We start from the raw sequence: 26,250 nt of genomic DNA on the forward strand, positions 1-26,250 counted from the left end.
GTGCCATCAGGTGGAAAGACGCTCCCTTTTATCATCGCAAAAACACGACAAGGTTGCGAGTTATATTGGACTTAAAACGCCAGTCGTTGTAGTCTAAGCTAGACTAAAGCTAAAATATAGTCATGTGGCGTATAAAATGAAAGGTGTTGGTTAGTAGTGGGGAGTGCGGGGGGTCGAAATTGATCATTTCTTTCACGAACCCATTCTCAGAAACTACCCAACCGAAAAATGTGAAAAAATCAGGAGGCCGCGATTACATGCTGCCTAGGCTCCGAAATACCCTCCATTCTGATATCGGTTCAAATCAAGTTAATAGCATATTACTACAAACCCCCCTCGAACTTAAGTTCATCCCAGAATCACGAAATTTTGCAGCGATATAGGCTATAGCATAGGGCATGTTTTACCAAGCTTGATGGAAATCGCACTATTACTAACAAAATCATAATGAGGTAAAGCAGAAATATAGGCTATATTATAGAGCATAATCTTACTACATAAACTTTGGTGGAAATCGCAGTATTATTAACAAAGTTATCGCTTCTGAGTAAATTCAAGACTGTGAATGTCAGTATCACCCTAAAGTGGATATTCTCACATAATATATGCATATATTACGTGCTAAGTACTAATAAGAAAATGTCCACTCAAATGTTTTTATAAAAGAAATACCTGCGAGTCAGCTAGTGCTGATTCGTTGTTTCCTTGGCTGGTTTTCTCGTGGACAAATGATAAGTAGATAATTTTAATTATGGGGATTCAATGGTGAGCAAAGCAATTGAAAATTTCAATACTTATACCATCCCTTGCTTCTTACTTGGGGAAAATGTTGTAGTATTATGGGACCTTTCGCTTTTTTTCTTCTCTTGCATGGGCTCACTCTTCATTCATATCTACTGTTCAGTGCCGTACATTTTACGATATAAACGTAATAAATGCAAGTCAAGATAAGTAGTATCGGTTGCCAAGTATATATATAAATATATATGATGTTGGTGATCTAACATCAAAGTATACCACCAAGGTGATGCGTATTTGTACCAAAACTGAATGATTAAAAAAAAATATTTATGCAACTCAAAAAACTAAAAAATGGCGGGGAGGCTACACATTTGGGCTGTATTGTAATGCAATCTTTGAGCCAAGCCAGATGTCAGGGCAAACTGCCTATAGCGCCCGCACCTACAGGCTTTCAGAAATAAATTACTATCGATGTACCAGAATGCACAAAAGTAAGTTAAAATATTTTATTATGATTAAATGATACAATTTTATCGGCTTACAATTTGAATATTCCAAAACTTAACTTAGCTTAACAAAACAAATTAAAAACTTACTGAAAAGCATAAATATAATCATTCCAGAGATCAATAATGAAGAACTAGACTTTCTTGTGCAGAACAGTCTCCCGGCCAGACTTTTTCATGTTCTCCTTCACCCATGGATGCTTCATAACGTCGACTAAAGTTATACGGGCTGCACTTGATTTACGTAACAACTGTAAGCATTCAGATTGTAGAGAGAAAAATGTAAATCACATTCGTATTACTTACTTTGGAAATGAGATCCTTAGCCCCGACACTCAAATGTTTTGGGTAAACAATATCTAATCTTGAGATCTTTTTATATGTACTTTCCGTATTTTCTGATTCAAAAGGCGGATTCCCTACAAGGAACTCATAGCACAAAATCCCTAAGCACCACTGGTCAACAGAATCATTGTAGCTTGTTCCGTCGACCATTTCGGGTGGCAGATAATCCAAAGTGCCACACATTGTTTTACGCCTACGAGTCAGAATAAATTCTTGAATTAAAGTTTGTACATAAAAACTAACTTTGTAACTCACTTATTCGACATTGTATGTGCTGACCATCCGAAATCCGCTAATTTCACATTATCGTCCGCTGTGAGAAGGATGTTTTCAGGTTTCAAGTCTCGATGAATTACATTGTTCATGTGACAGTAGTTTAGTGCATCAGCAACCTGATAAGTGTACTTCGCTGATCGATGTTCATCAAATCGGTGAAAGGGCGATTTGCGCAAATGTTTGTAAAGTTCTCCCTGTGAGGCCATTTCGAGTGCAAGGTAGATCCGCTTCTCATCGTGGAACCACGTGTACAACCGAAGGATATGCGGATGCTTCAATCGGGATTGAATTTCGATTTCACGCAATACTTGTCTCTCAACTCGGCCTTTAGTCAATTCCGACTTAAACATGATTTTCATAGCAACCATAAATTGACTATGAACTTCGCGAGCAACATAAACTCTTCCAAACTTTCCCCGGCCCAATGGAGCACCTAATTCAAAATCAGCAGTTGACCATTCATACCTACATAAGTTATAAAAAAAAAATATTTTAAAACTTATTGACGGTCGTATCTTACGGATTTCCATAGGCGGGATGCTGCATCATTTTCATCGCGGTATCCGTGACTGGTTCTCTGTACACTGGGGAAACATCCTTCAACAACTCGGGTAAGTCTTCAATGCCAGGAGCTGCACTCATCCTTTACAAACTCTTTTACACTTTTCAAATCAACTTTAAACTGAATGAAAGCAACTCGAACCGCCAAAAGTCGCACCAGTCTATTCGTTATTGTTTCAAACTTTCGAAAATTGACAGTTAGAATTTTGGTATTTATGGTCTTCACAGTGCTGTGAGCGCCATCTCTACCTGACTCAGACATTACGTGTCAGCCGAACGAACAGTTTGTTCTGTTATTAGTAATGATTATGGCCAATTTTGCCACGAAACATTAAGTGTATATATTTGGTTTATTGCAAAATTAAATCATAACATTTTTGAAAATCCCTTCACCTGGTCTTCATTACAATTAGATCAGCCGGAAATCAAGAGCCATTGAAGTGTCTCGAAATTTCAAGATGAACATTTTTAGTCATAAAATTGAAGAAAATATTACTTTTTTGAATGGAATCTGTGTTTCTATGTTTTTAGTAATGGATATGAATACTATGCATAATAATCTCAGTTTTATTTATTATTTTAAACATGGTTAAAACAAGTTCAGCGTTCCAATATGATATTCACTATAAAGGTCTCTAGAGAGAAAATCCGGCCCAGCGGTGAAAATTACGTGGGCCCACTGACTGTTACTTGATTTCATTAATATCTTTATTCCAAACTCTGCGAGAACTCAAGGACTGGGGCGAATTGCCCAATTCCCTCTCTATCTCATTAGGTCTGCTTCTACAGGGTGGCGTTTGAAAATTGTGATATTAAGCCTCGAGTTTATTTGCATTCTTGAAATAAAAAACCTGAACTGTCTTTAGGAGAAAAAATGTGTAGGAAGCGATAAAAAAACCCGGTTGTGTTCAACGTTCAAATAAGTGTCACACATTTGTTAACTTTAGAAAACATAAATCGGTACTCAGCTGCATTCCTAGGAAGAAAATAGACTAACTCCTCGAAAATAGGAACTAAAATTCGAACAGACTCGCTGGAAGCAGACCCATTGAGAGGAGCGTGGAAAACGGGACAATTCCGCCGGACCAGGGATGTTCTTAGGGGCCGGTATAGAGAGACTTCAACAAAATTTGATTGATTGCTCAATTGCAGAGAGGGCGCGTATTTTCACCCCGGGTCGGGGTGTGACTGACGCCAATGTACATTATTACATAAGAAACCTTTGTTACCAAGAATCTTCGACGACGCTTTCTTTCTTCAAGGTTCCCTGGCCGGACCAATTTCACCTATAATTTAATTTACGGTGAACAGAGAAATTTTTCGGTTATGCACATACACCACAAGAAAAATACCTGATTGTCAGAGGGGATTCTGGGTGGTGTTGTTATTCGAGCTCAGACCACCATGCTAACGAGATAGTGATCCTAGTCTATATTGGCCCCCCTATATGTTCTGACATTCATCAAGGCTGAGAGGTGGCGGCGTTCGATCAACCCGTGGTCTATTTGGTTGAAACTGGTCCCGACTGGAGAGGCCCATGTAAGTTTTTGGGCCGCTTTCCGATCAAAACAGGTACTTCCAACAACCATTTCGTGTGGCACTGCTAATTGAATGATCCAAAGTCCGTTATCATTTGTATTTTGGTGTAAGCTATGGGAGCCAACGGATCGCCTGAATACGGGCTCCTACCATACTTGGCTGTTTAAATCCCCAAGTATGATTTTGATATCATATCTGGGACAGGCTTCGAGGGTTCGTTCTACTGCCTCGTAGAAGGTGTTCTTCTCCGACTCTGCAGTCTCCTCTGTAGGGGCGTGAACGTTAATGAGGCTTATATTTCTAAATTTGCCTCGCAAGTGCAGAGTGCATAGCCGTTCGCTTGTTTTCAAAGCCGATAACAGCAGATTTCATTTTTTGGCTGACTAAGAAACCTACTCCGAGCACATGGTTTACTGGATGGCCACTATAATCTAGGGTGTGGCAACTCTTTTCCAGGAAACCGGTCCCTGTACAACGTATCTCCTGTAATGCTGTTACATCAGCCCTATATTGGGACAGGGTTTCGGCTAGCTGTCAGCAGCTTTATCTCTGTGCAGGGAGCGCACGTTCCATGAGAAAATGCGCAAATCGTTATTCCTTTGTCGTTGCCGGGTTCGTCGTTGTGCTATCCATCCAGTCCGAGGCTCCTGTTGTGGCTTCGTAACAAGTTGTTTTCCGTGTAAGGTTGTCAGCCCTACCCAACCCCCAACCTGGAGGACCAGTTAGTACAATTTGTCCCTTTTTAGGCGCCGGAGACTCGCCTTCATCCTTCTGCGTCTGCAGCTTTTCGTTAAGAAAAAGCTCCCAGCGGTCACCACGTGGAGGTGGAGATAGGGTTTGGTAGTAGAGCTGTTGGTGTCGGTTCAGCAGGCATTTCCCAGGTTTTATGCTCCATCGTGGATACCAATCCACGTTTCGCCCTGGGACCTATACTATCCTTTGACCACTGACTTCCAAATTTATGGGAAGTAAAAATCGTAGAATTAAAAAAATATAGTAATATAGGCCATAATATAAAGCACTATATTTCTATGAGATTCCCATTATTATTAAAAACATGTTTTCTAAATGTAATTGCTGCGGTTTAAGACTGCATGTCAAACGAATCTCCTCGAAAACGGCTGGACATATTAACACAAAATGTAATTTGATGAAGTACTTCAGAAGGGTCCCACTATAATTAACAAAGTTACGGTAGGTTAAGCTATGTTAAATTTACACAATTACTACAGCAGCAAAATTAAATTTGAAGGTAAAATAAAACTAGTTATTTTTTAGTGAAAATGTTTAATAGATAAAAATATTTTTTATTTATATATATTCCATGTAAATAGTCATTAAATTCTAATAATTCCGGTAGAATTTCGAGGCTTGCATGTTTTTTGGGCCCAGTAACTTCATAAGATGCTATTCATTATTGTGGGGTTTTAAGGAATCTTGTTCAAATGTTTTTGTGAATAATAATTGTTGTGAACGGTTCGAAGGGTTTGCAGACCAGTGGGTTTAGTGACTGTATTTCAGGAGTTGTTATTGTGCCTAAAGCAGCAAGCTTATCGGACTTTAATTTTCAGATTTAGGAAAAAAAATCAATGTAAGTTGCATTATCTGAAACCCAACATTCCACACAAAATATGAACTACGTCCGTCCTTCACTAGAGCTTAACTTGCAAATTTAGATGATGCGAATAACTTCTGGAATCTCGAGAAATAATTTATGCAACCTTGCATTTTCGCATTTGTAATTATGTTTAAGTTAATCTTAAGACCACTGACAAGCAATAAACCTGTTTTTAAATGAAGTTTCTAAAAACTTAATACTTTTTTCCTAATATCCTCGGGAGGTTTAATTATATTTTTTTTTCGACGAAAAAAGGTATAATAAGGAGTACCGTATAATTTTCAACTCAGACTCGTATAATTTTTTCCCCGGAACCCGTTTATGGGCATAAATTTCCCCTTGTGCCTGGACTTTTTCCTCACGGCCCTATTCGGAGCAAAAACCATTGGCAAGGGTTGATAAAAAATATGACCTATCATCCTTCATAAGCTACATTGCGCAATTCTGCGATTTTATTCTACCTTCCGTTGCAAATTAAACTCTCATCTATCAACCTATAACTTTGTCCCTTCCGTGCAATTATTTCGGTGGAACAAACTATTTCTCGAACAAACTAATAACGTCTTTGACTAGGAATCAGCTAGGAATAGGAAAATTATTTGGGAAAATAGAGTCACTGAGTTATTTAATGTAATCCCGCCTTTGCACGGGACATAATGATATCTTTAGAGTTCATTACATACTGCTATATCAAATACAGAGCTCTCTCTCCAGAAACTATTTGTAATTTTTTGTTTTGTTTCGTCAGAAACGGAAAAGGTACTAATTATAACTTTTTGTTTCTTTTAGACAAAATATTGATAGTGGCTATCGTTAATAGGAATAGACAAATCCACATTGTTCTCTGTTGGTGGTAGCCACGATGGTCCTGGGGTTTGAGTCAAAACTATCTATGTATAGTAAATCTTTTACGTTGACCACAGACAATAAACAATATATATCAGAAGAAACAGTTTTTGATCCACTAACTTTCGGATTTTGTTTTGTTACAAAATCAAGAGAACTATCATATATTTTACATTATAAATCTTGGTAGCATTCTCCATATAAACGTTAGTTAAGCAAGTGCAATGTAATGGTTGCAACTTATGACCTATTGCAGGAATGTTTGTCTTCAAGTTTGCCCATATTCAGTGTTTCAATTTGTGGAAACAGTTTCCGGCGTAATTTTTTATTGGTGTGGATCCGGCTTAACATGCAAATATGATTGGAAACATAAAGAGTGTATCAATAAGATTATCTCAAGTTGGCCTGCCACACCACTGGATGCCAAGAATACAAAAATATGAAAAGGAAGTGATGGTGGGTTTTCCGAGTCCCCCTTTCATGATTGGAGGGACTGTTACTATTCGACTTTTAAGATTCATGACAACAAAGGGGTGGAAATATTTTTTCTCCTGCTTTTGGCGTGGCATCATAAGATGATGAAATGAAATCCGCGTATGGTTGTTGTCAGCCAACAGAGCCTATTTCAGCTTACAAAAACTGTTCCGCTCGAAACGTCTCACCATAGAGTCAAAGGTCTTACTGTAAAAGACAATGATCTTGCTAGTCGTCATGTATTCCTCGGAAACTTGGGTTCTTAGCAAGGAGAATTGCGGACTCTTGGCCGCGTTCGAGAGAAGAATCCTCCGAAGAATTGTTGGTCCCCTACATGAGGATGGACGATTCCGTAGCCTACATAACGACGAAATCTATGAGCGATACCATGGCCGTCCGGTTGTGGATAAAATCCGGCTCAATAGGTTACGGTGGGTCACTTAATCCGTATGGATGAGGATGATCCTACCCGGAAAGTCTATAAGGGCAATATCTATGGTAGAAAAAGAAGACGAGGCAGACCCTACCTAAGATGGAGCGATGGCGTAGGTCAGGACGCCAGACAGCTTTTAGGGATATCGAATTGGTGGACCTCGGGGCAAAACCGGGATGTCTGGAGTTCCTTATTAAGGCAGACCTAACTCGGATACCGGTTGTTGTGCCGTTAATGATGATGATCACAAGATGAGCGAAGTGCATTGGAAAAGATACTAACGCCCGGTCGTGAGGAGCATGGACAATAAACGGGCTTCACTTTACACATTCGTTTTGCATAATGTGGACGTAGTAATGTACGATACCTTGACATTACTTATTGAAATTACCGGGAATTTTTCGAAATTGTACAAGGAGTATTTCGCGACCTTTGTTATATTTTGAAATGCCAATAAAAAATACTTCACGGAACATTACGCAACGAATTTAGCAAACTTTCGGTATTTTGTGAAACTCTTTGAAGAAAGACATCATCCTAAGGAAGCGGAAATAATTAAAGATGAGTAGTCATTGAAAAATAATTTCAAAAAAACGTTTCAGGTTCCATTCTTGTAAATGACCACTGTATGATACCACGGAGCTGGAAACACGTCATCCCCATCTCTCTACTCAATAATCATAATAAAAGCTTCCCTACCGTATATTATAATTCAGCTTCCACGCTGATGTGCGAGCAGGTTTTGTTTCAGAAAGACTCATCTGGTTTAGCGCTGTTACCCTCAACTACATTCACATTTCCTCCTTTATAAAATCGTCTAAAAGTCTTGTATAGAAAAATATCCGAAGAAAAAAAATCCACTTGTAGGTAATTGCTATACCACAGCAACTAGCTTAGTTGCAATTACCCATAATTACAACTAATATTTGGTGGTAGATTTATTGAAAATTCGTTTCTCAACGACTGCAATCTGCTGCGATTCCAACTACCGTGGTTTGGGGAAAAAACTACTCCTTTTAATTGTAGTCGCATTTACCTAAAATGTGGTTGTTAATTTTAACTATTGTGAATTAACTCTTTAACAAAAATTTAATCGCTTAATGAAAAGGTTGTTGCCTGTTCATTTTTGCAAAATTATTTTCCCGTTATTTATGTTAAATTAAATTATAATTCCATCATGAAGAACTTATATTTTTGTGTTAGAAAATTACGTTAGAAAAGTTTAGGGCGCTATGCAGATAATATTTCAGATGTTTGAGTGATTTTTTCGTCGAGAACTATCTGAATTGTATTGTTTATGTAAGTTCACACTTGCCTTTGAAACAAAATAGGCCCTGGGGAACGGCAAGACTGTTAAAAAATGGATTGAGTTATGCCCGCCTATAGTTTTCCATTTAGATACTAATGGAGGGAAACTACAGACTAGTCCATGGGATGGTACCATTTGTGGCGGAACTGCCAGATCTAATATTGTTCAAATAACTCAGAACATTGAACATAAATGATTCATCTCTTATCAATCACACAATAATGATACAATAACCGCTACAAATCTCATTTTTCTTTTAATTCGTAGTTATAAACTTAACAGGACTATGACTTAGATGTGACATATGTACATTTTGAATGTAACAATTTTTAACTGAAGAAATAAACGGAATTCAAAACATTGGTCAGATCGAAATCACCTTTATCGGGAACTTTTAATAAAATATTATTCAGTTTTCGTCGAGTTAAGTCTGAAACTGATCCATCGTGTGTGAAATCACTGTAAAAGAACAACAAAATAAAAGGTAAATGTTGCTTCTTTAATGCAGATAAGAAATTCAATTTACCTTTCACTGAAACTATATTTTTCAGCGAGGAACTTTGATAGATTTTCCAAAATTGGTTGTGAATGTAAAGCTACGAATTGTTCACGGCATATCTGGTCAAAAATAAACAAATTTAAGAACCTATTTTTGTTATTTAATAATTGTGTTACCTTGTTCATGTCTGGCACGGTGCATGCATGTGTCCAGAAACAATCGTGAACGGATACAAATGTGAGACCCTTGCGTTCACAATATAACGAAGTTAGCATCATATGACTCGAGTCCAGCGAGTGGATGAAATTTGGCGGGAAAGCGTTCTTTTGTTTCATTATATTTGGTTTTTCATACATATCCATGTGCATCTTTTCGGAAACTTTTTGCGAATTCTTAGGATTTGATTTGCAATCTATCCTGTTATATGGTTGTACTATTGGTAAGCCTAATGGTGTTACCCATTCAACATTTTGAGCGCAAACTCCAGAAATGAGTCGCGCACATTCCGTAAACCAGTCTTGTATTTCTTTTGTGGATGTGAACATTTCGCGCAAGCTTTCAAATGTTTTTGTTGTAAGATATGTAGAAGCTGGCCAAACCCACTCTTTTGGGAATTCATCAATGTCTTTTAACTGTCTAGCGATTTGAAGGCGGGCGCCATATCGAGTTACACCGTAAACAGTTGTCATCACAGTTTGTTTAATGACCTTACGTCGGACGTATCCTTCGAGGATTTGTGCAACATGTAGGCCATTCGCGGCATCATTTTGTCGGCATTTTTCCACAAGTGCAGCAACCGAACTGTAAACATCTTGAGGGGCATCACATGGTGCCAAATTTACACTTATAGCTCCAGCTTTATCACGACCTAACGCTGCGTAATGTTGAAGTCCATTACATGAACCATCCTGGTGGATTGGGAATTGACTCATGAACTCTACAAAAGAAATCATGATTAAATTTCTGATATTCTGCTACTTTTCGAGTCCGTACTTTCAGGATCTTCACACCTCGTTACTTTTGCAATTTCAATACAGCATGCCAAAGTTTGCCATGGCTCGTCTGATTTAGTCCACCAACGCCGGCCCTTAAGAAAAGCATTTCAATGAATCCACTCTACAAATATATTGTAATGTTTAAAATAGCTTACTGTAAGTGGATTATCTGCTGAGTCAATTATATCATCCATTATAGATTCTGCGTAAAGTAACCGCTCCCGTACTGAGTCGCGTTTTTTGGTGCCAGTTAGATTTATACAGTGAAGCTTTAGCCAACTAAATCCATCTTTTCCAAGCGGCTGAGCTTGATGAAATACCAATAAGGATCGTGCTAAATCTGATCCGAGATGATTGAGATGTGGGGGTAGAGGGTAGACACGACCACGAAAATCCATGTTATGTGGTAACCAGAATATTTTGTCACGAAACTAATACGAACGATAGTAAATTGTATTTTATCATAGAGATATTGATGAAATTGATCGAAAAGTAAATTTCTGATAATCTGTAGGATAACAACATTATTTCTATATGGTTTCAGAGCTGCATTCTATAGTTGGTTACTATATAGATGTATCATTTTCACACATGACATTTAGTCGAGTACGGTTCGGTAAAAGTGAGTAGTGAATAAGATTTTTATATGGATTAAAAATGAGTACAGTAGTAGCGTCTTTATGGCCACATGAGCTTGAGTTAACGGGTTCAAGCGAAACAGGAACACCTTCTGAGGTGCAAGGCATTGTTTAAGCAAACCGAGGAGTGGAAGAAAATTTCATGTTGTTTTCTCAGACAACAAACAGTTTAATCCGTGTTACATAAACGGCTGTGTCTGTATCAGACAGCCAAACAGCCATCTGTCTTTCTTGTGTTGAGTTGCCAGATCTCCCATCAGGCGTGTCCTTTCGTGCGATTAATGGAATGTTCGCAGGATGCGTATGAATATTCATTTGGAAGTGTGCCGGCATGGGCATGGTTATGTTTAGTTAGTTAGTTATTTATAATCTATAATCATGATTTTGCCCAATTTTGCTGGTAAGGATGAGGCCGATTATTGGGGCGCCACGGTATATCTAAAGAGAGTGGAGAAACAGTTCAGGAAGATCAATTGTAATCTTCTCATTTTTTTACAGGGCAAAAGGATACTGTCAGTATCCTTACATGCTCCAATTGGAAGATTGGAAAAGAGACCTAGTTAACTCTGGTCCGTGGGCAAAAGTCTAAGATATTAGCGTGTCTAGGCTCTAGTGTCTTTTGAAGATTTCCACTTCATTATCATTCTTCATTCTCATCAACGGCCAGATAACGGCGAATAACTGCCGGCCTTTTCAACAAACTCCGAAGAAACAATCCGAGAAAAAGAAGGTAAATGTAGAAAATCCGCTAATAATGGTGGTTAAATTTCCCAAATTTCAAGCCATGGAAATTAGGGTCTAGTTGATTATCAACACGTTAGTTGGCCGAGCTCGTAGATAGATTGTTTCTTGGCGAATACAATCCGCGAATAGTCGCGCTGTGTGAAATCAAGATGTACTTCAATTACAGATTCTCATTTCCAAATTTCAACCTTTCCGGCTATCTATAGGCACCATTCAAACGGCTCATCTTGCTCGCTGACGGCTTCACATCTCCATAACTATCTGCTGCTGATAACATTCCTTTTTCAGCCCGCCTCTCTCTATTTTTAATATAAGGAGCTGCTATTCTGACCTACACCATTTACTGTGCCCTGTTTGTCGACAATTGGCGACTAATCAATCAATTCTAGGCTCGGATTATCCAAATCCGACTATCTGAAAATCAGCGGGTGTCAAAGATACTAAAGCTCATACAATTCGTCAATACACTGGAAGTAATTCTCGAAGTATGTGATGCATTTGTACCAATACACATTCTCAGCAGTACTCCTTGCTAAAATCGAGAGAGAGCACTAATACTTGAGTTAGTGGAAGAATCTCCTCTCCTGTACACCAACTATCTCCTCTACTGTATATCTAATATAGAAATTAACGCGATACATACGGGGAACTTAGTAGAATTTCCCCCAAAATTGACACCACCTACCAGTCATGACACCCTGTCCAAAACAGTTCAAAGCCAGAAAAAACAATGTCTTTGCTATTTGTTTAAAGTACACCAAATTAATGGATCCATTGTTCCATTACAACATTCATCCAGCTAATGAATCTGTCAAACCGAACTTTTCAGACTTCCGCTTCTTTCAGCTCGATACATCAAATCAACTTCGCCAGACCGAAAACGATGGCGAAATTCATCAAGCAAAGCAATAACAGTCTAAAAATGCTCTGTGCTCATTAACCCATTGCAGTCCTCGAGGTTGCCAGTTATCTTATTGACGGTTGATCGGTTGAACATGCGTTCATAATCCCAAAAACAATACGAGATTAACCGCAAGACTCTACAATAACTTGCGATTTAAAGAAAATCTTTGACTCCGTATGTAGACTGGTCCCTAAGTGAACAACTATCCTCAATTCCGCAGGTCAATTAAAAGAATAATGCCGTATACAAAATTCAGAAAAAAAATCCTATTAAACAATGTAGACTACTTACGTGATTTGCCAATGATAACCTGTAGAGTGCATCACACCATAAACTGTACATTTCAGCTTTCCGTCTGCGATGGATTAGCTTTTGACGAAATAGTTGATATCGTTCTTTACTAGTTAAGGATTTATCAAAGGAGGGCGTTGTAGGAAGTGCTGGCAACGATGACGGAGGCTGTGGTACATCAAGTTTTTCATCGCCACCATTTTGAAATACTTCTAAAGCAATATCAAGAACCTGAAAAATTATAATCAATTATCAATGACGTGTCTTTCTAATGCCCAAATTAATTTACGTCTCTATTCACAGTCCATGGTATACTCCCAAGTTGGTTTAGGGAATCAAGAGCAGGGTACAAATTTTGAGGATTGCTTGCATCGATTCGGGCCCATTGTTGCACAGCCTTGAATATAAAACAATTTATCAAATCTAACAAAATCTTTTCTGAAAACTATGCTATACCTGGTGAGGTAAACGAATAAGGTCGGACTTTATTAACAAATAACCGCCATTGTGTGGTGTACTCCATGGCTGCGGCGGGCAAAGCATGGGGACTAAATTCGTATCAAACGTCAATGTTTGTTGCTGTGATGCACGAAGAAGTCTAGAAAAAAAATAATTTACTACAAACGATTCCAGCAACAAGATCCCACGCTAAAACATAGTTATTTCGTTTCAACTTGAAGTTGCTCATAATTTTTGTGGTAAAAACTCTTTAAAATTTCGTTTGGGTGTATGTTTAGGCAGAAAAATTACTTTCATATGGCATATTTCGATATTTCGGGAGCCATATGCTTTCTTCTCCAGTGCGTTTTACAATTTTTAAGAAGTTAACATCTGGCTTCAAAAACGTCATTATATGAATAATAAAAGTAATTGTTTGCCTTTCAATATAAAAACAAAACAATCTTTTATTTTCTAAATTGATAAATAAGAAGCCAAATAAGCTACGAATTACGCTTCAAAAGTAGATAATTTATACTCGCCGCTACTCACCTAGCCAGAACTGGATGGGGTTTAACTTCTTCCTTTACTAGCCGTCCTTGATTTCGGAACAATGTATAAAACGCGGGTAAGAAATTTTGTGTTTTGCTATTATTACGCATGATGTTCACATCAATTTTTATATCACGCATTAGCACATTATATAAAAATCGTCCCACACCACTCATAACATTTGAAGGCCAAGTCATTTCACAAATATCCATGCTGGGTCCTGATTCGCGTCCATTATAAACAATTCTTTGCCACATTTGGCGAGGATTGTCGCTCGTATTGGACTGTTCTAATTGCTCACAAAATTCCGAATAAACTTCGCCCATTTTTTGCAAGATTCCATTACGCTTTTTCAGTTCAATTTGGTATCTATTAAAAGAATCATTCGAATTTTAATCAATTTGGAAGGTAAGGGAAGCTATACTTAGCGTGCACCCGTCTCCCCAACTCTCGATGTAATTGGCCAACAGTAGGACTGTAAGTTTCTGACCCTTCTGCTAAATTCCGAATTTCCTTCAAAATGATATCGGCGTATTGGTTTGCATCCAGGCACTTCAGATAATTATAATATGTCATATGGCTGTTAGACTTATATCGTGCTTGGGCTCGAAGGGTGTTCAAATCTCGGGCGACCGCTGCAATCACCTGTGATCTCCAAGTATTCATAAGATCATCTAACCGTTTCCGCTAAATTTTTTGGAAAATGCCTGAATTTTAACCGAATTTATTTTATAAACAATTAATAATATTTACATATAGTTTGATGTCACCGAATTCTTTCCCTTTTTCGATACTTTTTATTGTTATCGAACCTTCTAGCTCAATTTCTAGCTGCTCCCTAGCTAATTCACGCAACTCATCTGCCGTAAAGCCCTTCTTGGAGTTCATAATGGCATTATCAACCGGTTGATCATTATTGGAAGTAGAAAAGTCTCTAATATTCTCATTCAACTTATCCAACAAAGGATTCGAGTAGGCGACTTCTGGAGGCGTATACTGAGGTTTGAAGTTTGGCTCGATAGACTGTATTGCATCAAGTACGATTTCTCGCTGGTCAGAAACGAACTTGCTCCTGTCCATTATCATATTCAAAGAAATACCCTGAAATATACTTTACAAAGTTGTGTCCTTAAGTAGAAGGCAAATAAATTTACCATATTTTCAGCTTTATGTCGAAATTTTTCCAAAAGTTTTCTGTTGTGTTCTGTTGGCTCCAATCGTCCTAAGCACTCAAATATAGCTGCGAAGGTTTGTGGATTATAATTGGTTCTGTCTTCATTTAATATTGCACATATTTCTTTTATCTTATCGAAATTCGCCTTTCCGGCGTAGCCATGTAGAAGTATGTTGTATAAGTCTACGCTCAAAGTATTATTTGAAGATCCGAGCCTTTTGTATTTTTCCCTATAGCTCAAAAGTGTTGTAAGGCCTCTGCTCAGCATATTATTCGATACACATATATTGAGATACGTAGTAAGATTCAAAACAATGGCTTTTTGTTTGGCTAAATTCTGTTGTTCGATGGATTGGTGAATTTTTGATTTAAACCTGAGAATGCAGAACTTTTGTAGTAGAATCTTTTTTATACTTGAAAAGTTATTTTCCTATTGATCAATATTAAATCAATATTTGTTCAATCGTTAAAGTTCAATAAAGACGACTTACTTGTGCTCCTTTGTTTTAACCTTGCCCTTTGCCTTGGTTATCGGCTCAGGCGCTATTTGAAGCTCTTCCAGAACATCATTTTCTGCCACTTCTAAATCTTCTTCTAAAGTTTTTGGTACCTCCCCAAGCAAAGCAGCAGTGGTTCTAGGGATTTGATAAGTTAGTTCATTATATCTTCCAAATTTTAAACATTCAACTTACCTGCTCTCCGCGCGTTCTTCTTCGGCGCCGATTTCTATAGTTTCAATAATTTCTCGAAACTGTTGGAAACTTTCGATGATATTTTGCACTTTTTCTGGCTTTTCAATAATATCAATAGTTTTGCTGGCCGACTTGCCAATGAAGATCAAAGGTTTTTGTTCGTACATGCCCAAGTGCATGTCAGCATCTTGAATTATTTCCAAATCAATTTTCTGATATTCAACTGGTTGTTGATTGTGAGTTTTTTGGGTTGAAAATTGACTCGTTTGAACAGCTGACGATTCAACACCAAAGAGCGATGTAGGCTTACTGACGAAATCAGTTAATTTTTTTGATTTCAGGTTTTTCACTTTGGTTCGGATTTGTTTTGTAGCGTTCGGGCTTACTGAAAAAAATAAGATACGAACACCGAAAAATTGTTAAATACATCATTTTGAAATTGTGCGATGTTTTTCGCTAATAAACGGAACAAAAGACTATATTATAGGGTTATCAGCTTAAAAGTAATGTTAAAAATTGAATTTGGCCTGCTAACAAGTCCAGTGATAATCCAACTTGGTAGTGTAGTTAGCAGTAAATAAAAAAGGATATCAAGTTATCTGGATTTGTCTGACCTTCTATACATTATTCAGCAACCAAGATAAGTGCGAGAAATTGGTTGTACTGATGTCGAACTGGATCAATTGGAGAGCAACTTCTTGTTCTTTTTCCACTTTTGTCCCGTTCAGAAGCGGAGTCGGCTTACCCTGATCGGGGGCACAATTTTGCATTAGATACATTTGCAATTACGTGATCAATTTTCCAAGATCGATGCAACACCATATCGACCGCAAATATTCTCATTTCGGATATGACCATTACGCCACTGGCCCAACGCAACATTTTAGTCTACATTACGGAGGGGCACAGTTCATTGTCTTTTATAGTCGGTCAACACTCCGAACCATAGAGAACGACAGGGCAAACAATACTGCGACAAGTGTTAAATTTGAGACGTTCGTTGCTATGTCGATCAGAAAAACGCCGATAGTGGATGCTACGAATACGTGAAGCAATTTGATAACGCAGTTCACCATTAGTTGACAGCATCGATCATTGATTAAATACCTCCGTTTAAATCTCTAAGTTCTGGAGAGAAACCTACTCTCACTTAATTCAGCTTTGGCCTAGCTTAGGCTCGGACTCTGCTTATTTGACGTTCAATATAATTCCAATCCACGTCACGTTTACCATTATATAAGCTTATTGAAGCTGGACGCTTCAGTTATGAAAGGTTTTGTGTATTCCTTTTATAAATACATTTGAGTGTGCATTTGTCCCATTAGTACGTAGCACGTTACATTGTATATATTATGTAAAAATATCCAATTTCAAGTGATATTGACATTCAAAGTCTTGGATATGCTCCGAAGGGACAACTTTGATCTATTATACCTTTGTTAGTAATAGTGCGATTTCCACCAAACTGGTAGGATGATGCTCTATGTTATAGCCTATGTTGCTGCAAAATTTCATGGTGCTAGGATGAACTTAAGGGGGGGTTTTGCAGTCAATTACTAACAATTATAGTAATATACTATTATTAACTTTATTTAAATAGGTATCGGTATGGAGGGTATTTCGGAACCTAGGCACCATATAGTGGCAGCCTCTCGATTTTTTTCAGATTTTTTGGTTGGGTAGTTTCTAAGAATGGATCTGTTAAAGAGATGATCAATTTCGATCCCCCGCACTCCTTATGAGGTTGGAGGTCCGGTTGACATACTTTGCCATTTTTTAAGTATGATAGCACCACAGTCTTTATCATGGGGATGTGGAGATAGAATTTAGTGGCAGAGCTGTTCGAGTTGGTTTAGTAGGTGTTTCCAAGTTTTTGTGTTCCATTTTAGGTACTAACGTACGCTTATTCGATTCAACACATAATTTGGGAAATAAAAAGCCTTCGTGCGTTGCAACCATACAGGAAGCGGTACGCGAAATCAATTACCGTTACCTCTTGAAACGATGACGGCATCGAATCACACCTTATAACCATTAAATCCGGAAATGTAGAGGTAAACATTTCCAGCTGCTGCATACAAAAGCAACATCAATTCCATCTTGAGCGGAGAAGCCTGACACATAGAAAATATATATTTTATCTTAGTCGGAAATGATAAAAGTGGAAACAAAAGTTCCAATCAGATAAATTAAAATTTATTTTACTTATGAAATATTACGGCAGGTTGGTACTGTCGTGTCCGGATAGCTAGTGTTTAGAGTACAAGGTCGCGGTTCAAATCTCACTGGAGGCAGTGAAATTTGTATCATGATTTAACGTTGGATACCAGTCGACTCAGCTGTGAATGAGTACCTGAGTCAAACCAGGGTAATAATCTCGGGCGAGCCCAATGCTGACCACATTGCCTGCTACAGTCTACCGTTACGGTCTTGAATAAAGTGCTCTAACACACGTCAAGGCCCTGATTCAATTTTGATTGTTGCGCCAACGATTATTATTATATTAGTACTGTCTATCATTACGTTCATATCCTTGAAGGCAATTTTCCAAATTATCTAAAATTTTGCAAGGTCGTATGATTAATAAATGAAATTTCACCACAACTGAAACGAGGTATTTAGTTTATCAATATACACAGAAGGTTTTAAATATCTTGTTAAATAATAGTCATAAATAGATTAGTAAATTACTGGGCATTGGTGGCACTTTCGAAAAAATGCGTTCAGACCGTATTCGACAATCACTCATGGGTTTTCATAGGCGAAATAGCGGTTGTCTTATTTGTTGACATATTCATTTAGATAACAAGCAAAAAACTTCGACGCCACTCTCCGTTGCACTCCGTGATGAACGTAATTAAGCCTACTGCCCATTTCAGTTAACTCCCTCTCTTTTCGTTCGCAAAATGTGTCAGGGGGTTATGATATTCTAAGTGGTGCGATACTAGGACATTAGAAGCAATTGGAGATAGTATTGATGCTTATTGGTAACAAGCTATATGGCATTTAAAAGTTGTATATATATGGTAAAAGTGCGGTGGTCAAGCTGATTGAGTGTCAGCCTCTCGATTTATCAGGTTGTCCACAAAGTTTTCGCACAAATCAAAGACAGAATTCAGCAGATAAGTTTATAAAAACCTTTAATTATTTAATCTAATATATAATTGCCTCCATTAGATACGACTTCCCTCCATCTATCGGGCAACTTCAAAATCCCCCCTCTATAAAACTCTTCCCCCTTCCCCTCAAAGTACGTGCGAAGTGCACTTTGGAGGTCAGAAGTCATTTTTTTACCATCCAGAAAATGTTGGAGGGACCTGAACAAATGGTAATCAGAAGGAGCAAGGTCGGGACTATACGCAGGATGACTCAAAACTTCCCAGCCAAGCTCACTCAATTTTCGCTGAGTAGTTAAAGATGTATGCGGCCGGGCGTTATCATGATGAAAGACAATATTTCGCCTGTTGACCAATGCTGGTCGTTTCGAACGTAGCTGGGTGTTTAATCTGTCGAGCTGCTCGCAGTACTTATCGGCGGTAATGGTCTCGTTTGGTCCCAAAAGCTCGTAGTGTATGGGGCCACGAACGTCCCACCATATACTGAGCATTCGCTTCTGCTGATGAATAGACGGCTTTGCTACCGATGGACCCGGTTGATCTCGATGAGTGTAGGCTCGTTTCTTCGCTACATTTTCGTACACAATCCATTTCTCATCGCCAGTTACCAATCGATTCAAAAAAGGGTCGTTTTCGTTCCGTAAAAGGTTAGCGGAGCAAATTCTCACTCTATCGGCCAGATTTCGCTCAGTCAGTTCGTGCGGTACCCACTTTGTGCTCTTCAAAACATATCCAAGACGCGTAATGGCTACTGCTACTCCTGATTTTGATACACCGAGATCCTCTGCAAGCACACGTGTCGAAAGAAAAGGATTCGCTTCCAGTTTGTTGCGCAGGATATCGTCGTCAATCGTATAGGGTCTTCCTGAGCGAGGTTCATCTTCAAGTGTCAGGTCTCCGCTGTAGAATTTTTCGAACCAATCGTAAACTGTCCTGCGCTTTACCTTTCCTTCACCGAATACCTTCGACAAATTTTCAATCGCCTTCGGCACCTTCGTCCCCATTTGAAACTCGTACAAAATGCAATGACGAAAATGTACTTTGTCGAATTCCATGTTTATCCTTGAATATCCTTCACAACACTGATCGTTCAAGGATAATTTACCATGCATTTTATAGTTAGGACTCTGACCTTTCCATTGGGATATCACATGTTGTACCTGCTGTTTTGGTTTGTCTGCTAATTGCTTTTTAATTGTCACATTAATATTTGTGCGAAAACTTTGTGGACAACCTGATAGTTATCTCGGGGTCGATTCGCTGTTCGCCATGGATGTTTGTGTGTGACTTTGTGTTGCACCACTGCTGTAGATTTATCAGTTGCATAGCATTAAGTGTAATGATAACGAAACTGGAATAACAAGAAAAAGAACTGAACTGAAAACTCCATACACGCCGTGGCAAGCCTAGGGGCACCATCAGCTGTACCTTGGCTATGAAAAGCGTTCGACCATATTTTATGGTAAACAGAACCTTCACTATCCAGACGGCCTCTTCGGCGATCGTCAGCCTGGCACCTCATCCCACTCACGTGTCAGTCTGCCTAGACTCTATTCAGATCAGCTAACTGACTGAAACATGTTTCAATCAATTACATGTAGTCATGACTGACAGGCCACCTAATGTTATGTACTGCACCCATGCATGCGAGTATGTGTACCCGGAGTGAAGCAGTACAGAAGATTCATTCGCTTCCTACACTGGTTCGCTTCGAAGTAGTTATTTTTGGAGCCTTTGTTCTGATTATCTTAGAAAATTGGAAACTGCGGGATACCAGTTGAGGGTATCCCGATAAATATGTGAACGTGGATGTAACTACTGTTATAGCAACGTACTTTGGAGACTAGGTGAGGTTTACTAAATTATATTCGCCGTCTAAGAAACAACGAACAGGAAAGAACTTACCTTGCAATAGTTCAATATATTTCGCGTAATTGGAACTCCGTGGTTTCCGCTTAGTTTGTTTTATGGAATCTGGATTTGTCGTCGTTGAACTGCATCGGATTGAACATCCAATATCTGTAATTGAAGTTCAAATAAGAATCAATACTTTCGAAAATCGACCGGTACGAATTTGTTATGCAAACAGCATGAGTAAACATAACCCCAATATTAGCCGAAAAAACTAACTAATAAGCGTGTCACAATTACTTTCACAAGACCATTCCAGTATAAAACAGTTCAGCAAGGATTTCTCTCACCTTTCACACAATTTATTCTGGAAATCAGGTCATAATTCGAGATGGGGCGTGTGGTAAGCACTAAATGATATTCTTTTGAAATACATTTTCGGACTCGAAGTAATTTGAAATTTTGAAGGGAAACATTGCCAGGGTTCAGTATGCGGTACATTTTGTACAAAACTATTAAAATTAAGCACCATCAGTTAGTTTTCACGAATTAATCAAGACACCGCACACTTGCATAAGGACAAACACATTTTACGCACTTTTACGCAGAGGCAAAACATCACCATTTGACATTCGGATGCAATCACATGTGTGGGCTGTGTGTGGAGTTTGTTCTTTCGAGAAATAGGAATAGAATTGGAGAGAGGTTCTGATCTGAGATATGCCAATTGCGTCGTTGTTTGTTTTGTAGTTGAAGTACTTTTTAGGCGTTGTTTTTTGCAGGAGATACTTATTTGCTTATTGTTTAAAAGAAAGAAGATTTTGGAAGCTATTTCCTGCGTAATTGTGACTTAACAATCATTATATTTGAAAGGGATTCCATCGGGCAAAATTGAAAAGGATTTTTGTTATTGTTGCAAAATGCTTAAAATGGGATGAAAATAGTCCTTCAAAGATTCAAAGTGATATACAACTTGGTTCCCAAATTAAAATGCCTAAGATAGTCGAGGTGTTTGAGAAAAGATGTCATAGTCCATTGAACTCCTCTACGTCCTCCGGACATGGCAGCATGAAGTACGTCTTCGGTAATAAGAAGAAATAATATCAGTGGCAGTATGCAACCTTAGGAGACTCTTTGGACCTCAAAAACCTCCGAGATTTCCCCTCGGTGCAGCACGTTACATTTTGCGTCTCCATATGTCGCTCTGATATTAGCTATTAATTTCGCCCCTCCTGCGTAGAGCACTCCAGATACACTCCGTATTCTCGCGGTCGAAAGATTTCCCTCCAATGGTTACACTTAAAATAGGTCCTCTTCCTTGGTATCTTGGCGATCATCCCCTTCTTCCACTCTCCGGGAAAGGTCTCGGATTTTTAAAATTTCTGTACGAGTGGAAGCAGTAACTGCAGATGCGGCGATAAAAAGATCTGCGTGGAGACCGTCAAGTCCGTTTGAGTGCATTGATGGCCAAAATATTTTCTCTTCTGTTTAGAGAAGCAGTCCGTATTCGCTTGTTATGGTGACTAGCCACTTCATCCACAAGTGGAGGAATTTCACCGGATGTGATACAATTAAGAACCATGGTGAAGTGTTCTTTGCACATCTTCAGTTGTTCATCATCGTGAGTGAGAAGTTGAACGATGACGTCCTCCAAGAGACTAGCCAAAGATTTGCGACCATATGCAAGCTCTTTCGTGATGCGGTATACATTCCTGAAATCATTGCGATCTGCGGCATTTTCGATTTCCTTGACTAGCGTAATGGTAAATTCTCTCTTGTCACGGCGTAGATTACGCTGAACTTCCCGGGATTTCCTTCCGTATCGGAGTTTGAGCGCATTACGCCCGCCATCGCTCGCAGCGATCAGTAGGGCCTTCAATTCCTTCGGTTCATCGATCCGCTTTCATGATTGCGCAGTCAGCCAGATCTTATGACGCCCCTGCGGGACATGGTCGACGACCTGTGAAGCACCCGGGAAAAGAGCACCTTCGATGGTGGCCCAATGCTCATCGATATTCTCAGGCGGTTTATTCAGAGTATCTGCCGTTCGACCAGCAAGAAAACTCTCCCGCTGTTGCTGTTGAACTGAGGAGGTCGCAGCTCTCCAACCCTGCGAAAGCCTCCCTGAGTAAGATTATATCGTCATTGTTGAAGTAGTAGTTTGAAGCGCAGTCCAGCAATTAACTGCCGTGTTGAGGTGTGATGGTCTCGCTCTGAGACTCATACTGAACTCAGGTCCTATGGGATAGTCATGGAGACATTCACTAAATCTGGCTTTTATCTAATGAAAAATATTCTGATGATTAAGTCAAGAAGCTGAAGTACAAATTTTCACATTGGAAGTCAGAAATAATGGTGGAAAACGGCACATAAAACGGAGGCTAGATTCTTTCATATTAACGACGAAAGGCTAAGAAAGATTTTTGAAGTACCAAGAGCGTAGCTTACCAATTCTGGTCGACCATCAAAATTGTTTAATGAATTGAGCAAAAGATAGTGATGTATTAATACACGCTACACAAACAAAATTTTAATCGTCTGGAAAAAAAGTATACAAAACCGTACAAGGAGGTAAAGTTAAACAAGTCGTGAAACCGGAAGCTGAACGCTTTAGGTATAGAAAGGTTTTGTGTATTTCTTCTATAAAGACATATGAGTGTGAATTTCCCATTTCCATTAGTGCCTAACACGTAATAAACGCATATATTATGTGAGAACATTCACTTTCGGGTGATATTAACATTCAAATCCTGAATTTCCAAAGAAGTGACAACTTTGACCTATTATAGCTTTGTTAGTAATAGTGTGATTTCACCAAACTTGGTAGCATCGAGCTCTTTATTATAGCCTACACTGCTGCGTGGATGAACTTAAGGGGGTTCTCCAGCCAATTACCGAAAATTATAGTAATATGCTATTATTAACTTTATTTGAAAGGATATCGGTGTGGAAGGTATTTTGGAGCCTTCAGAGTTTTCGTTTGGGCAGTTTCTGAGAATGGTCCCGTTAAATAAATAATCACTTTCGACCCCCCGAACTTCCCGCCTTTCCAACAAATATCAAAACTAAGACCAGGTTTGGAAAGTACTAACCGATACCTTTCGTTTGATACCCCACATGACTATATTTGGTGGAAAAAATGTTTTGCATAAATTGGGACCCCCCTTAAATACTAACTCACTGTATGTGTGAGCGTTCAGAGTTCCCACCTTTGCGTGTGACGGATAGACGGATAGACAGACAGATAGTAAACCGATTTTAATAAGGTTTTGTGGAAGCTGATCTTTCTCCAAGGTAATATGATAATCAGAAGTGCCATTAAAAACTTTATCCTAACTTCAGCATTCTACAAAGAGCAAACAAGTCGGTAAACCGTAAGCTGGACGCTTCAAGTAAGAAAGGTTTTGTGTATTTCTTATATAGAGATATTTGAGTGTGCATTTGTCCCATTAGTACATGCCACGTAATATACCGGGTTCAGAAATGTAAATGTACTTTCATTTGATATCCCACATGATTATATTTGGTGAAAAAAAAATGTACACCCTCCTTTTGCATGTATGGGGACCTCCCCTTAAATTCGAGGTAAAAGTATATAACTCACTGTATGCGTGAGCGTTCACAGTTCTCATTTTTCCACCAAATTTGGTGCCAATCGTTGCTACGATCTCCGAGAGGATAGACAGTAAACGGATTTTAATAAGGTTTTGTTTTCCACAAAACCTTAAAAATGAATGTTAACAATTTAAGCAAAAAATGGAAAATGATGCCACAAATTCTAATATATTTCGAAGTAGCTTTATATAATTCTGTATCCGTGGCATCCTACGACACACAAGATTCTAGCGCATGGTGCGACTGTTATAGATAAGGCATTGTTACCCATTGGGATAGGATACTATTGGAAAAAGTGAAATACAAAATTTTGACCTTCTGTAACTTTGTTAATAATAGTTGAATTTCCTTCAAACTTTCCAAAATTATGTATTTTATTATTATTGTATTGTATTATTGTATTGTGCTTCTAAGATGAACTTAAGGAGGTTCCGACATACACTTTGAGCCATCATTCCCCTTCCCAATATCATAAATAATCATTTTCGAAAAGTACTAATCGATCCCTTTCTTTGGATACCCCACATGACCATATTGTATCAAAAAATGTAAACTCAAATTTCGTGAGAATAGCCTCAGCCGTTTCCTAATAAATCGGGTGTGACAGACAGAAGGACGCACAAGTCAGAATATCGAAAGCTGGATGCTTCGGATATAAACGGTTTACATCTATTTGATGTTCAAGTTCTGTATTAGTGACAATTTTGCAACCCGATTACTTATTCAAATCTACGTATTAAATTGTTGTTGACAGGCACATCCCTGCAATTGTATTATTAAAGGCCCGATGTTAAAAGAAAATGCCATCAAACTCACTCAAATGTTTAACGTTGATTATGTCGAAGTTACTTCTGGGTGGCTTCGTAGATGGAAAGTCTTTCTTTTCATAAAACGAACGGGGAAGTAACTGACGCTAACTGCCAAGCTGGTAATAGTTGGTTGGTGAATATTTGGCCCTTCTTAAACTCAGAATATCAAAGTAACTACATCTATAACGTAGATGAAATAGAAATACATGAAATGGAAAACATTCACCTTCTGTATTTGGATTTACTTCAAACTTCTCAGAATTATATTGTCCCTTATGCTGATCCCAAATATTGTACTTTTACCATGAACTTAAGGGGAGTTTTTGGGTAAATTTCTAAAATATAGTACTTCTTCTTCTTTTTCTTCAGTTTTTGTCCCGTTCACAAGCGGGGTCGGCTCGTCGTGGTCGGTTTCGCCATTTGGCTCTATCGAATGCCTGATCGGGGTGTAGATATCGAAACGGGATGTATTTTCAGGGCTAGATTTCGTGTACATGCATCACTGTGATTCTGTTTTTCAGATTTTTCGGTAGGATAAGTTTTGAGAACGAAAGCCGTTTCATTTTTTGGGGCTCACATTTAAAGCACACTCGAACGACGGCAGTTTAGACTCGTTTGGTCACACGCCCACAATTTCCGCTGCTAATACAAAATCCGCTGATCGAACTACTTATTCTTCTAATTCAACTTGTGAGCTTCTTCGGGGTCATTTCCATCAGCTTTTAGACAGTTCATTCCATTGCGGTCCCGATGATATTTCAAACCCCTTCCTAAAAAAATGTAAATATAACATCTCCCTTTCCTTCGACATATTTATAACGATAATATCTTTCCGCACATGCGAAACCAAGTTTGTACTGTCTTTTTACATAAACAATTTGACATTACATGCGTGGTATACGCCTCTTTTGATCCTTTTCCAAAAATGTTTGAACGTATAATAGCGACCTTTCGTCTTGTCATTCTGTCCTGATTGAGCTTTTATCTAGGTAGTAGAGTAAATTGTGTTTCTTTCAATGGTTGATTTTCTTATCTATTTTCCTCTACCACATGGCTCCAGCCTCAGCCCATTCTTCCTTCCTTATTTACCTTTCGTAGCTTTTATGTGAACAATAGTCCATCCGTTCATTGATCAGAGTATGTAGCCTTCAGTCAAACCGTGACACATTATATCGGGGGCTGTGTTCAGAACAAGTCGCCACTTAATATAAGGAAATGCTACTCACTACGTTATTCACTAAAAATCTCTTCCCCGGCACATGTTTACTATGGTCAGCCTGCTAG

At 38.6% G+C, this 26,250-nt stretch overlaps 2 protein-coding genes across 2 annotated transcripts; both read right to left on the reverse strand.

Moving 5' to 3' along the window:
- Positions 1-1,215: 1,215 nt before the first annotated feature.
- Positions 1,216-2,610, reverse strand: LOC119660310 (aurora kinase B). The gene is made up of 4 exons (XM_038068788.1): positions 2,389-2,610; positions 1,848-2,333; positions 1,554-1,785; positions 1,216-1,498 (listed from the first exon to the last, which is right to left on the reverse strand). The coding sequence occupies exons 1-4, from the start codon at positions 2,508-2,510 to the stop codon at positions 1,382-1,384; spliced, it is 957 nt and encodes a 318-aa protein (XP_037924716.1). The 5' UTR covers positions 2,511-2,610; the 3' UTR covers positions 1,216-1,381.
- Positions 2,611-8,885: 6,275 nt separating this feature from the next.
- Positions 8,886-21,171, reverse strand: LOC119661544 (DNA-directed RNA polymerase, mitochondrial). Its single transcript, XM_038070929.1, has 16 exons — positions 20,893-21,171; positions 20,597-20,710; positions 15,576-15,960; positions 15,375-15,518; positions 14,864-15,257; positions 14,463-14,810; positions 14,134-14,396; positions 13,710-14,078; positions 13,176-13,317; positions 13,009-13,116; positions 12,720-12,950; positions 10,298-10,573; positions 10,141-10,234; positions 9,324-10,084; positions 9,175-9,266; positions 8,886-9,107 (listed from the first exon to the last, which is right to left on the reverse strand). The coding sequence occupies exons 1-16, from the start codon at positions 21,041-21,043 to the stop codon at positions 8,978-8,980; spliced, it is 4,002 nt and encodes a 1,333-aa protein (XP_037926857.1). The 5' UTR covers positions 21,044-21,171; the 3' UTR covers positions 8,886-8,977.
- Positions 21,172-26,250: the final 5,079 nt, after the last annotated feature.

The sequence above is a fragment of the Hermetia illucens genome, chromosome 1, assembly GCF_905115235.1.
Source record: "Hermetia illucens chromosome 1, iHerIll2.2.curated.20191125, whole genome shotgun sequence".
Classification (NCBI taxonomy): domain Eukaryota; kingdom Metazoa; phylum Arthropoda; class Insecta; order Diptera; family Stratiomyidae; genus Hermetia; species Hermetia illucens.

What these genes read in the sequence shown, in the direction of transcription:
- LOC119661544 (XM_038070929.1), bottom strand. Translation starts at nt 21,043, where the DNA reads ATGTACCGCATACTGAACCCTGGCAATGTTTCCCTTCAAAATTTCAAA. An exon ending in GGTTATCATTGGCAAATCAC is followed by an intron (nt 10,574 to 12,719) that starts GTAAGTAGTCTA and finishes CGTTCGTATTAG; the next exon opens with TTTCGTGACAAAATATTCTG. An exon ending in AAATATAGTTTCAGTGAAAG is followed by an intron (nt 9,108 to 9,174) that starts GTAAATTGAATT and finishes GTTCTTTTACAG; the next exon opens with TGATTTCACACACGATGGAT.
- LOC119660310 (XM_038068788.1), bottom strand. Translation starts at nt 2,510, where the DNA reads ATGAGTGCAGCTCCTGGCATTGAAGACTTACCCGAGTTGTTGAAGGAT. An exon ending in CATCCCGCCTATGGAAATCC is followed by an intron (nt 2,334 to 2,388) that starts GTAAGATACGAC and finishes TAACTTATGTAG; the next exon opens with GTATGAATGGTCAACTGCTG. An exon ending in CTAAGGATCTCATTTCCAAA is followed by an intron (nt 1,499 to 1,553) that starts GTAAGTAATACG and finishes GAATGCTTACAG; the next exon opens with TTGTTACGTAAATCAAGTGC.